Genomic DNA, 14690 nt, shown 5'->3' on the forward strand with positions numbered 1-14690 from the left:
CTTATTTACCCAAATGATGTTACAAAATCAGCAAAAGCTTTGATTTCTTTTTTCTGAATCCTTTTGAAAAAAAACAAAACAAAACAAAACAAAACAGCAACACATTTTGAAAGTGTGTTCAAGGAAAGGGAAGGGCAAATTTTATTTTCTAGCACCTTGGGGTATCTCAGTCTCAAGAAGTGCCAGAATGTTTTCCACAAATAATTCAAAATCATGAAAAGAAATCTGTGTCTTAATCATGTTTTAAGTAGAAAGAAATTTAGGAAATCAAACAAATAGTCACAGCAGGTGGTCTAGAAACTCCAGAAAGTTTTGATTGAAATCGACTTAACAACAACAACAACAAAACCCATAAAAGGATAGGGGTGGGGGGGGGAGGAAGAAAGGAAAGGAGGATAGCGAGGAAAGACACTTAGAACTAGAGTACTCATTCATACTTGGTGATACTACTTATCAATGAGTTTTGCATTTATTTTCTTGGGGAAAATATATGAAGAAAAGTGATTGTTCTCTCTATTGCATTATCTAATAAATTCACATATTCCTCTTAATCTCTATTATAAAACTTGCATTCAAAATTAAAAACAACAGTTTTACTTCTTTGAATCTTGACATAAGATCCCACAGTGGATTTTACATTTACATTTTTTCCTTGCATCTCAATTTCCCTCTTTATTGACTTCTGAGACATCTTTTCATTTTTTTCATCCATGAAACATTGACCCTCACCATATCATCAGGGTGGGAACCAAACGGGGCATTCCACTAACCTCACTAAATTTTGTGGCACAGATACTTTACCTTGAAATGCCATAAATCATTAATGGGGCACCTGGGTGACTCAGTCAGTTAAGTGACTGACTCTTGGTTTCCCCTCAGGTCCGGATCTCAGGGTTGTGAGATCAAGCCCAGTGTCAGGCTCTGCGCACCACAGAGTCTGTTCGAGATTCTCTCTCTCCCCTCCCTCCCTCTCTACCCTTCCCCTGCCCACACACATACTGAGCTCTCTCTAAAATAAATAAGTAAATAAAAATCTTAAAAAAAATAATTAATGTTGTCCTGGAGCCAGAACTTTGAACAACCAAAAGCCTTATTCAATATACACACACACATATATATTTTTTTTTCTGGAAAACCTTGCTTTATACTGATACTTTACTTTCTCTATCAGTTCTAAGGATAAGAAATTATCTTTTCTTTATTTTTATAACCCCCAGCAAAGTTGTTTGCTGGAGATAAACTCGTTAAAAATAGTTATTGAGTTAATGAATGACTATATCCATGAATTAATGGAATTTCTTACTTGACGATAATAGAAGATTTACAAAATACTAATGATTCCTTAAAATGCAATAAGAAATAGCTCATATTTCAAATAATAACCAAAAAAGTGGCAGGGGAGATTTTAGCATATTTTATTTTAGATTTAGCATTTTTCTTTCTTAATAGCTAGTGGAAATGCTGGGAAATATATCTCTCAGAGCTCAGAAAAATGAGACCTTTGCAGTCCTTTAGCCATTAACATGCTGGAGGAAAAAGGATGGTCAATACTTAAAGACTAATACATTATGATCTTTTGAATCAAGAAACTGGGGATTTCTTCATCAGAAATAAATACCACATACGGTTCTATATACAGAAACATGATAAATGAAACTTAAAAATTTCCTTAAAAACTTCCTCTGTAAGTTAAACCCGGACACGCCGTGTCTAAATGTATTTAATATTTATTTTTTACTCTTAAAGTGGAGCTATTTACATTTGACCTTAGAAGGCAGACCACATCAGTAGGACATGAGAGATTAAGCTCCGCAGTATTAAAGTTAGAACACTCACATGTTTGCAAATGTCTATGCAAATGTCATTAAAAAGAAAAATCACCATAAAATAAATGTTTATTCTTTAATTGTAATATCGAACAATCTGTACTTGGTTCTAAAGTTCAATCAAGGGAGAGATTCCCAGGAGGTGTATTACTATTGTATGAGTGTGGAGAGCAGAGGTGGAGAATGCTTCTGGAGGTCAAGGAGTGGCCTTCCATGGGAGAGTCAGAAAAGTTAATAGTTCAGTTATTCCCAAGAAGCCTTCTTGCTGCAGACCCGTAATTAATGTTCCCACTGCTCCTCTCTTTCGTTTACACCTTCTTCTTCTTCAGGGAATGCTGATTCATTCTGGCCTTTCAGATGCTTAACCCCTGAAATTATAAAAAATTATGCTCTATTTAAGTGAAATTTATTTCTAGCAGATTCATTGCTTTGCTGCAAGAGATAAAGAAAATGAGTGGAAAGTTTTCACTGGTGTATACATGTTTTCCACAAGAATTTCAACCATCTAACCCTATATAAACCTTTTAATTCACTGAGAAAATCAAAACACACCCAGCCAAATTTCCATTAGAGACAGGCTTCCTTTATAATTAAATCTTCTCCATTAAGAATTGCCTCACAGCCTATTAAAAACCTGTTAACTAAAAATCTGCTCACAGGCTCTTATTGTAATTCTGATATATCATTTAGTTCAAATATTTCTTTTGGCATCCCTGAATTCCATTACAACAAGAACCATTGAAGAAACCCCTAGGAACAAAGGGGTGTGTGTGCCATTTCTATAACTTGTAAACAACAAAAGAATCACGATATTGTTAGTCTCCTTCAGGAATCAGAACATATTCATTTGATTACGAAACTTCTGTATACAAAATTCTCCAGTAACTTCCCCCACAGCCCACAGAGAGGCAAAACACTGGCACAACTCTGCATGCTCCACAGGCTTATAGATCCTGGCCTCTCCCTACTTATTTGGCCTCATTCCTTCCCAGCCCTTCCTGCTTCCCCCTTTCACAGTAATTTATGAGTTACTAGTTAAGGACACTAACCTACTCTTCCACATTCCCTGATCATTCCCGGCTCCTTCAAGCCTCCACGCTCTTCTCGTTGTCTTCTCACTGCCAAATAGCCTCTTCCTACTCACCCACCCGATATTCTCCTGCTCATGCCTCTGCCTCAGCTTGCCTCCTCTGGGAAGGCTCCTCTAATTCCCTATGCAGACTTAGCTAGGCTTTTTTCATATTTCCCTCCTGTTCTTGGATCATTTTCTCTTGTATCAATTACCATACAGAACTGATTTGTTTACACATCTTTCTCATTAGAGCAAATTTCTTGATGTCAAGATTATGTAGTTTCAGTTTGGGGGTCTCAGACACAATACCAGGCAAACAGCATATACTCATCCATATTGATTGAATAAATGGCTGATACAATTAAAAAATAACTTGGTGTATGTCTTTGGCATATTTTTTTTTCAAGATTTCAAAATTAACCCAAATTTAAAGTATAAACCAAAAGGCAACTACCACAACCATATACTCAAAATCTAAGAATTACCTCCTGTTTCACTTGGGTCCTGTTCTGTTAAAACATCATACCAGCAGACACTCCATGCATTGCTACTTAATGTGAAAAATTTTATACATGTTTCATATTTTAGAAAATTGGTTTATAAGATTTTTCTAAATATTACTGAAAAATATTCGATTAGAATTGATAAATGAAAGGAAGTCACTGCTCATGTTTATTATGAAACAAAAAAACTAAAAAAAAAGGTGGATTTGCATGTACTGTAGTCAGCAAGCCTCAGAATGCTGTTTGGCAAAGAACAACATCCTTGGGCTTGGTGGATTATCTTGCAAAAATATTTGATCAGTTGTAATAATATTTAAATACTTTAATTTCATCTGTAAACACAGATCACTCAAAATTCCTGTTGACCCAAAACGGTAGATGGACATTTATTATTAACAAATGGAGCTTATCTTATATATTATAAATTACAGGGTGGGAGGGAGATGTCTAAATGCTAAGGAGAAGGGAAGGGAATTCATTCATTCAATAAACATCCAATCAGTTATTCTGTTAGGGTCTCACATACCTTGGTCACTAAACCTCACAACTCCATGACAGAAATACCTGGATGGTGAAATTTAGACTCGAAGAAGGTAAGTGATTTGTTCAGGGATATAAGGACGGTTTAGTTTTAAGAGAAGTTAAGACACAGCCTATTTCCTCAGTACACTGATGACTGACTGAATGAATAGTGAATGAGGCATAAAAGTTCCATTTTAGGAGACCCTAACTCATTTTCACCTTTAGTTTTTCTGGATGCTAATACAGATTTTCCTGTCATTCTCTAGGATTTATTGTAGGTTTATAGTACCCATTAACCTTGTTTAGACAATGTTGGGATTCCTTCTGGAATATTAAAGCACAATAATCATTCAGCCACATTTTACTCTCCTAAGCTGAAATTGTCTGTACCTCTCCCAGTCCGAAAAGGTTTTGTTACCTCCAGAGCTCATCCCTTTCACCCACAAGGCAACTACAGGGTAATAAAGTTGTGTTTAAGACAACTTTCTTTAAATTAGAGTTAGTAACTTAATGGCAACATAGATTCATTTATTTGAGGGGCTGAAACATTAAGAAAATATGGTAACCAAAAAGTCCAACTTACTAAATAATTAGTCATCATTTCCCTTACTTGAGTATAGGCCTACTTGCTTTTAATTTATTTTATCACCCAATAACGGTCACAGCGTTATATAAGGAAGCCTTTTTAAAAGTAAATCACTCACTTGGGCAAACCCCGGAAGACGCCTTTCTTAGCCTTTTCCATGAGTGACATTAACTATTTCTAGGTGAAAGACTTGGTGAGATGGGAGTTGATAACATGAACATCTCTACAGAACCACACATTCTTTGGTTCTCAAAGCAATTTACATTCATGTCATCTTTCCACTGAATAACGGATAGTTGGTTAACTTGTGTCTTGAGTCTTTTTTCCTATGAGTAATATTTGTTTGGTTATGGAGGCAGTAGTACTAACAGGTCTGTGTGAGGTCTGTGAAGACTATCTAATAATTTCTGTCTCCCCATGCCCTTCTCCTTTTCCCAAACACACAGATACTTTATATTTACATTTCCTTTAAACCTTCATTTAATATTAAGGTAATTCTGAAGGTGGAAGAAAACGGCTTGTTCTGGGGGCCTGAGAAAATCCTCAGAGCCTCCTCCTCTGTGGAATGCTAACAAGCATATATTGAAACACCTCGCCTGCACAGGACTGACTCTGCACAGCATACAGCAAAGAGGCTACTGGAGCAAACAGACTCAGCCAGCCCTGCACACAAGAAAAAGCCAAGAGATCCAAAAAACACAATAGGCATTCTCTTCTCCATAGCAAATGAACACAGGAAAAGGAACCAAAGGTAAGACCAAGATATGCAGTATGAAGGAATGAAGAAAACAGAGTTGGAGGAAAGGAAATGAGACTGAGTAAAAGAAGAAAAGGAAAGGAAATAAATGTTGCTCCAGACAGGACATAATCCTCCCGCTCTTCTCCATTCTCTAGATCAGGTGGTGGTTAAAAGTGAGTTGGATGAAGTTGTGAAGTGACTGAGTAAAGAGTTATGAATAATGAATCCACAGAGGGAAGCTTATGTTTGGCAAGCCATGGGTCAATATGTTTATCAATTAATTTGGAGTGAAAAAAAGCCAGGCTTATTTACATTTGTAGATGACATAACACCTGGAGGGAAAGATGGCATGAAGAATGATAAAACTAGTATTCCCAAAGCTTTCCAAGAGCAGGGTAGAGGCTGATGTGGGTAAGGTGCTGGTGAACACAGAGTTTTGTTTTTAGAAAGATTACTTTGCCTCTAAGAAATAGAGAATGAGTGGGGCCTCAACTGATTACAGTTAAGGGCTTCAGGTGATCACAATTCCAACACGACCCAGCAGAGTCACCTGTTTAGGGACTAGGCTCTTGGTGGTGTCAGAGCATTCCCAACAGCAGGCAGCAGGTTAAGGGATGCTCCCTAACCATAGGTTGACAGACTTTTCTGGAATATGCTGCCTGATTGTGAGCTCTCTGTTTCAAGAGTTCCACTGAAGAAGGTAATTGAGATTAAAAGTAGTCTTATGGAATCGCTTTTCTAGAACAATTGTATTTGAAACTGGAATGCCTGGTAAGTAACTAAGAGAGGACAAAGAGGCTGCCATTGAATTCCTAACACACTGGGAAAAGAACTGAAATTTATCTAAGTAGCTCCTGAGAGCAGACATAGGGTCAATAGTGGACATTTATGTAGTGAGGGCAGATTATAGCTCAATAAAGAAAAGAAAATTCCTAAACTCTTTGCCCAGCAATAAACATGTGAGTGAGCTTTCATCACTATATGGATTCAAGTCTAAGCTAAATGTCTATCTCTGAGATGGGTCATAGAAGGAGGCCTGCATTGTATAACAGGAGGGGCTGAACCTCAGATGCTTTTAATCCATAAAAGAGATCTTCTTTCTACTGAAAAATTTGCTCTGCTATGTGTACTTTAAATTACAAAAAGAGTAATTATGACTTCTAATGACATAAATGACTCAAATCCACATTTTAAAAACTAATTCACATTGGGAGTAGCAAATGTAAATGGATTCTTTTTTTTTTTTTTCCCCAACCGCATACTTTAGACCTTAAAAATCATTCTAAAGTCCTCTAGGGAATATGTGGGTGGATTTTACAGAGTCTCTGACCCTTTTGGAATTCTATTTATAGTTGTATTTGTGCTTTTTGGGGGGAAAAAGGCTCATAGTTTTCAGCAGAATCTCAGAGGGGTCTCTGACCCACAAATAATTGTGAATATGAATCCTGATCTAATCTCTTTAGCTTAAAGATGAAGGAGGAATATCAGTGTGCAAACGACTTGCTTAAATTCACACAGCACTCATTGGCTGAGTTGGGACATAAACCTTGATCCCTAATTCCTATTGGGGGCTCTTCACCTGGGTCACCAGGACCCAATCTTGCCTTGCCTTGTCATTGACCTTTTCCCAATTTAAAACCTGAAGGAAAATCAGGCACTAAGATCGTAAGTGCCTTTTTTATTATTACATTCCTTGTAAGAATTTTACATAGCTGATAGATTCAGATGTAATTTGCCAGTCTTTTGTTATTGCTACTGTTTTTAATGGAATTTGGAATCAGAAAGATACAGAATTTAATCTCACCCAGGAACATTCCCAGAATAGAACCAAGTTACAAATAATGTTCAGATGGTCAGAAAAGAAGCAGCCTTTCTCTTTGCCATGCTCAAACCTGAGACAGGATTCTGGGAGACACAGAAAACATATCATGGTCTGGTCTGGGAGATGAGAACTAGTAGTCATCAAGCAATAGGAGTTAAACACCATAAAGTAATAAAGTCCCGCTGTGTGTTAGGCACAGGAGAGACACAACTATAGACCAAATGGGGATGAGGGTCAAGGGGTGATGATGTATATATAAATGAAGTTAATTCTGTGAATATGTGTTACAGACCAGTACTACAAATAATACATTTGGAGAGTTCTAATATGGGAAAAAAGAACTCCAACTTGGGAGATACTAATTTGGAGAACTATTTATTAAGCAATATACTAGATAGAGTAAAGGAAACAGAAAGTCTGAATTCTATATAAGAAAACTATTTGCAAAATACAATTAACAGCCATTCATTTTCTGAAGGCCTACTACATACGAAAGAGTGATTTCAGTGGCCCTATAAAGGTTATGTTCTAGGGGCACCTGGGTGGCTCAGTTGTTAAGCATCTGCCTTCGGCTTAGATCATGATCCCTGGGTCCTGGAATTGAGCCCCACATTGGGCTCCCTGCTTGGCAGGAAGCCTGCTTCTTCCTCTCCCACTCCCCCTGCCTACTTGTGTTCCCTCTCTTGCTATGTCTCTCTCTGTCAAATATATAAATAAAATCTTATTTTTTTTTTAAAGATTATGTTCTAATGGTTCCTGGTATTTTGACCCTTCAAATTTTATCAAAATAATCATGCTAGATAGATATACTTGAGGGATATAATGTATCCTCATGGTACAGCAGAGCCTGGGTGGCTCAGTCAGTTAAGCATCTGCCTTCAGCTTAGGTCCTGGGATTGAGCCCCACATCAGGCTCCTTGCTCAGTTGGGAACCTGCTTCTCCCTCTCCCTCTCCCTGTCACTCTGCCTACTTGTGCTCTAGCTCTCCCTCTCAAATAAATAAAATCTTAAAAAAAAAATAAATAAACAAAGAAAACATGATACAGCAGGCCCATCATCTCTCAGATAGAAAATCTGCTTTCCATTTCCCAAAATGCTTTCATATGTATTTGTTTAATATTCTTGTCATTCATTTATAATGCCTAGCTATACATTAATATACTTAGGGTCACATAGATCAAGAGATATATCAATTTCATTCGGAATGAAAGCTAAACACATTATCATGATCTGAACTCACCTTAAATCTATTTTCTACTTTATTTGAAGTAAATTACATATACGCAGTACAGTTAATCTCTGTTCTAATACGGTGACTGGTCAGTTAACATAAACTGCAAATCAATACGTGGTCATTTCAATTAATACCCTATTACTTAGGGAAGCATTTTTCTGGAGAGGATTAAATGTGTGATATGCATCTCTATTCATCATACACAGAAATAGGGACAGCATGTTTATGTGATATTAATAACTATTTGTGAATATTATATATCTTATGTATATTTTTACTATGATACATTTCACCAAAGCTCTTGCCCAAGAGTAAACCCTAGATAAAAGATTTAGCAGTAAATACAAAAGGAGAAGATAGGGTAGGAGGAGCACTTACATACTGTCTGTTAGAAGTATGAATTCAAATAATATCTCTGGAGAGTAGTTTAGTCTTACTTAAAATGTAAAGTGCCCACATCTTTGTCAGTAAGTATGAGGTAGGAGCCAGAATTTTGCGAGAATCCTACTACTCAGCCTAGGATGAGAATCACTTTGAGGGACTGAGTACCTCTTTTGCCCTCTATAGTCAAGTGCCCTTCCAATACTCCTTTTTGCTTCTAAGCTAATGCATTCCCTATGAACTCAGAAATAGAGTTAAATTTCTAAGCTTCCATATAATGGAGCTAAATGTGTTGAGCAGTTTCACTTTAGAAAGGGACAGAACGGCTCCCTAGCTAGCAAGACTTGACTGCCATTGATGGAACACAATAGCATGTCTAAAATAAAGAATGCATCAATCAGCAGGAGTCAGTGGTTAGGCTTGAAAGCACTAAAAATAAAATAATGAAAGGGGAGTTGCATTTACAGCCACAGAAGCTAATGCTGTCTGTGTTTTTTAAGCATGCCCATAAGAGGGTGTCCTGTGCTGGCATTTTAGAAGGCTCTGTCTTCCAGGCAGGGTAGTTTTCTATTGAAGCAATGATCTCTATAGGCTACCATAGCCTGATGTCAATATACGCCCAATGACATAGCCAAATCATCCAGCTCTGATTCCAATCTCACTGAGAAACCTCTAACAACAGAGCGTCTTCACAAGAAGAAATGACCCCGACTAGATGTAAAGAAGATAGGAGTGAGCCGTGGAGCTATCTAGAAGACTGTTCCAGGCAAATGGAACAAGAATTGTAAACGCTTTGTCTGAAGCATGTCTGCCATGATCATAGGACAGCAATGAGCCGAGAGTGTCAGCAATGAGGCAATAGTGGGAGGTAAGCTCAGATAGCGGAACTCGGGCTGGGCGGAGGAGGGGCCTGACAATATACGATCTCAGGGGACGTTATAAGCATTTTAGCAGTTATTCTGGGAAGTTACTGACAGATATTTTTGGTGTTTTTGTTTGTTTGTTTGAGTAGAGGAGCAACATGATCTGATATTCAAAGCATTTTTAAAGACTCACTCCAGAGTCCACGATGTAAAAGCTTTGACGTCACCACTCTATTTTAACAAGGAAAACTCTGAACAAGCTGAAAAAAAAAAATAAACTCTTCTTAGATCCATTAGAGAAGCAAGGTCACAGAGCAATCCACTGCCAAAATATGGAAATACAGAAAGGTGGATATAGAGGAACACAACTTGCTGGAGCAGAAACCCATGTGGAAACTAGTGCCAGGGTAGGAAAACCTGAGCTAATATTAACTGATGAATGCCTGAAGGCTCAGTATGAATAAGATGGACAGATTAAAAACTCCGGTGGCAGGAGAGTAACTGTTTAGAGCCCTCACAGTCTCGTGTATTTTATCTCCTGGAGCTCTACTAGGTTCTCACGGTAAAAATCTGAGAAAAAGCTCATGCTTTTCAAAAGGAAGGGCAATAGTGGCCATTTTCAAAAACAGAGCATTCTATTCTTCTTAACAAGGTCAGCTCTCAGGAGGCTTTTACCAGAGCCTAACCTTCTGGGATTATATCAAACACTAACCTACCTGGGGGGAGAGAAATACCAAATTCCATCCCATTTAGCCATCCTATCCCACCTAAGTGGGGAGGAGGGGGACCAAGAAGCACTGGTGAGGTTTACGGTCCACAAGCACAGGCTCGCTAAAAGGATGAACCTTTTCATAGACCATAGAACACTTCTTCCCCAACTCTTACCACCATGTTACTAAAGATCTGAAGGGGCTCCTGGGTGGCTCAGTGGGTTAAAGCCTCTGCCTTCAGCTCAGGTCATGATCCCGGGGTCCTGGGATCCAGCCCTGCATCAGGCTCTCTGCTCAGCGGGGAGCCTGCTTCCCCCTCTCTCTCTGCCTACCTCTCTGCCTACTTGTGCTCTCTCTCTCTCTGTCAAAAAAAAAAAAAAAAAAAAAAAAATCTGTTTACCACAGTTCCTTTTACCCAGAGCATCATGTTCACCTTTCCACAAAATTTACAAGGAAACTATAGGCAAAAAACACAGTTTGAAAAGACTAAACAACCATCAGAACCAGAGTCAGATGTAACAGGAATGTTGGAATTATCACACCAGGAATTGTATTTTAAGCTATAATTCATAAGCAAAGGAATTTAATGGAAAAAATAGATAACCTGTAAGAACAGATGGATAATGTAAGGAGAGAAATGGAGATTCTAAGGAAAAATAAAAAAGAAATACTGGAGACCAAAAACATTGTAACAGAAATGAAGAATGTCTTTGACAGGCTCATTAGCAGACTGGATATGGGTGAGGAAAGAATCTCTGAGCTTGAAGATATAACAAGAGAAAATTCCAAAACTGAAAAAGCAAAGAGGAAAATATGAAAGAGAATATGCAAGAACTGTGGGACATCTACAGAAGATGTAACATACAGGTAATGGAAATACTAGAATAAGAAAAAAAAGAGAAAGAAATAGAGGCAATATTTGAAGCCATAATGACTTGAGAATTTCTCTCTAATTAATGTTAGGCACTAAACTATAGATCCAGGAAGCTCAGAGAATTCCAAGCAGGATAAATATCCAAAATACTACACTTCTGTATATAATATTCAAGCTACAGAAAATCAAAGAAAAAGAAAAAAAATACTGAAAAAAGCCAGAGTGGGGGGAAAATCTTGCCTAGAGAGGAATAAAGATAAGAATCACATCCAACATCTCAGAAACTATGCAAGGGAGGAATGAAGAGAATATTTAAAATGCTGACAGAAAAAAAACCCAGCAACCTACAGTCCTATACACCGTGAAATTATCTTTCAAAAAGAAGGAGAAATAAAGACTTTCTCAGACAAATAAAAATTGAGTGAATTTGTTGCCGGTAGGCCTGCCTTGCAAGAAATATCAAAATTCTTTAGACAGAAGGAAAGTAACATAGATCAGCAACATGGAACTATATAACAAAAGGAAGATCATCAATGAAAGTGTAAATGAAGATAAAATAAAAACCTTAACTTCAAAAAAAAAAAACCAAAACCTTAACTTCTCTTATTTTTATTTGATCTAACAGCTGATGTTCCAAATTAATCATAGCAATAATATATTCATTTATGTATGCTTATGTATACATGTTTTATATATATGTTTATGCATGCTTATACATAAGTGAAATAAATGACAGTGATCATATAAGGTACACAAGAGAATAAGATTATTGCATTATTATTATAAGGTACTCACACTATCTGTGAAGTGGTATAGTGTTATTTGAAAGTAGACTTGGATTAGTTGTAAATGTATATTGCAAATTCTAGGGCAACCACCGACATTTTTTTAAAAAGTATAACCAATAAGCTAAGAAAGAAGAGAAAATATAATGATAAAAATGCTCCATAAAAACTACAAAAGGCAAAGAAAGAGTGGAAGACAAAAATAGAGACAAACAACAAGGGCAACAAATAGAAAGTGTGGTATTTATTAATATAAGACCCAACTATAGATTGTCTATAAGAAATTTCTTTAAATAGGAGCACCTGGGTGGATAGATTGGTTAAGCTACGGCCTTTGGCTCAGGTCATGATCTCAGAGTGCTGGGTTTGGGACCTCCATCGGGCTCCCTGCTTGGCCAGGCATCTGTTTCTCCCTCTGCCTCTCCCTACCTCCCCTGCTCATGCTTGCTCTTGTTCTTCCTCTTTCTCAAATAAAATAAATAAAATCTTTAAAAAAAATAGATTTTTTAAAATATAGAAATATGTACAGATTAAAATTATAAATGAATGGAGAAAATATATTTTGTTGACATTAATCAAAGAAAGCAGGAGTAGTCATATTACTTTTTCATCAGCTAGACCCCAAGACTTGATCTTAACTGCCCACCTATTTGTACTCACTCATAATTTGTCCCACATTTTTCTTTAAACTCTTTTCCAGCTTATCTCTAAACTCAAGCAAATGGAAAGCAAAATTGCCCCTTGAGAGAGAGTGCCTGCCCAGACCACCCAGACCAGTTTGAGCATAACCCCAACTTGGGCCTGCACAGATGGACCATGGAGTGACCTCGAGAATGACCAACAATTACACGTACCTCATTGTAATACTAAAATCTCTGCCAAGTAGTCCAAGCCTCATTTGCATTACATATAATACACATATAAGCATGCTTACATAAGGCACAACCTTATGCCTGCCTCTACATATGATGACAAGGCTCCCCTTTTTACATACTTATCTTAACCCTAAATAAAAGGAACGCATCCACCCTTGTTCAGGGAATCACAGCTTTGGAAGTTACTCCCTGTGATCTCCTTATTTGCTGCAAAAATAAAGTTGACTTTGTACGTCAACTCCACCTAGTTTATCTGTAACTCACCAAAGAGGGTACTCATGTTGACTTGATTATGCTTTCAGACTGAATAGACTTCAAAGCAAGGAAAATTATCAGAAATAAAGGAGGGCATTATACCTAACAAAACTACAACTGAGATAAAACCCAATTCTTTATTCCTAATGCCTGAACCTAGACAAGGAAACACAACTGACTAAAAGCTTACAGCCTTGAAGACCACTTTCACATAAAACTTTTAACCACATCTCTTAAGTAAGCTTTAACATTTCCTGAAAAACTTACTTTATTTTCCTGTTTAAATCATTAAATTTTTTGGGACGCCTGGGTGGCTCAGTTGGTTAAGCAGCTGCCTTCGGCTCAGGTCATGATCCCAGCATCCTGGGATCGAGTCCCACATCGGGCTCCTTGCTCGGCAGGGAGCCTGCTTCTCTCTCTGCCTCTGCCTATACTCACTCTCTCTCTCTCTCTCTCTGACAAATAAATAAATAAAATCTTTAAAAAAAATCATTAAATTTTTTCACTCCTGGAACAATGCCTGAACAGCATAGATGCTCAGCTCATTTTAAGTGAAAAAATAACTGACTTCAACCTCACTTTCATTAAAAGTATTTCCCATTCAAAGTATACATAATTTTCAACCTAGTCATTTTTTTTTTCAGATGAATAAAATTCTGCCCCACCAATTTAAGTCACATCTCTATGGCAGAAAAAGTAAAGTGTTCTTGGTCTGAAGTTAGTTTGTTCTTCTCAGTCTCCTGTACTTTTTTAGATTACCAATCTAGACTTGGCAATTACAATTCAAGAAAATGCACAGTAAATCTTAAAGATGGAAACAAGAAATGGTACTTGCCCCAGTATATAATGTTGCTCTGATCCCTAAACACAGGTAATTAATCCATTGAGTATATATCTTTTACAACAAATGGATTTAAGTATTGTGGTCTCCCCAGTGTTTCTTTTATTACTTAAAATTTTCTTGTATTGGAAAGTGCTCACCCTGATGAGTTGCTAGTTAACATCCAGTCTCAAATTCTGCTCAGTTCTCTCCATATCCTGAGGCTGTTTTCCTCCACTTTGTCTGTGGAGGGCCTCAGCTCAGTTTGCTTCTCATTATACAGCTTGCTGCCGCCAGGAAGCTTCTGAATGACGACATTGTTCTGCCGTTTCATCCTCTGCCCGACCCAAGGACATGAAGTTCACACTCTGAGCCTTGCAACTGTTTTGCTCTGACCCTGCTTTTCTGTTCATTTACCATTGTTCTCGCAGGCATTCTTGTTCACAGGCAGCTTAACTCTCTGACCATCCCTTTAAATAACAGCAATTCATTGTATTGCCATGGGGCTCACTGACCTACTTTCTTCTTTGATGTGCTGCCCTAAGGTTGGTCTGTTCCACTTGTCTCCTATATGTAAAATCACAGTATCTCTTCTTTTTACCTATCTTTAGCAAACTCTTTTTATTTTTTATTTTTATTTTAGTTTACTTTCTTTTCAGTGTTCCAAAATTCATTGTTTATGCACCACACCCAGTGCTCCATGCAATACGTGCCCTCCATAATACCCACCACCAGGCAAACTCTCTTTAGATGAACTGACACCATTTTATTTCTTTCTTCTTAAATTTTGATTTTATTAAGAATACTTGATGCAAACGAACAA

At 37.4% G+C, this 14690-nt stretch overlaps 1 protein-coding gene across 1 annotated transcript in view; it reads right to left on the reverse strand.

The window, feature by feature from the left end:
* Positions 1-705: 705 nt before the first annotated feature.
* The window catches only part of PPP1R1C (protein phosphatase 1 regulatory inhibitor subunit 1C), a 115166-nt gene continuing 101181 nt past the window's right edge, over positions 706-14690 (reverse strand). Inside the window, exon 5 of the mRNA XM_080799596.1 lies at positions 706-2194. Within this exon, the coding sequence (XP_080655722.1) occupies positions 2106-2194 (89 nt within the window). The 3' untranslated portion in view covers positions 706-2105. The remainder of the gene's footprint in view (positions 2195-14690) is intronic.

This window comes from Martes martes (assembly GCF_963455335.1).
Source record: "Martes martes genome assembly, chromosome: 3".
Classification (NCBI taxonomy): Eukaryota; Metazoa; Chordata; class Mammalia; order Carnivora; family Mustelidae; genus Martes; species Martes martes.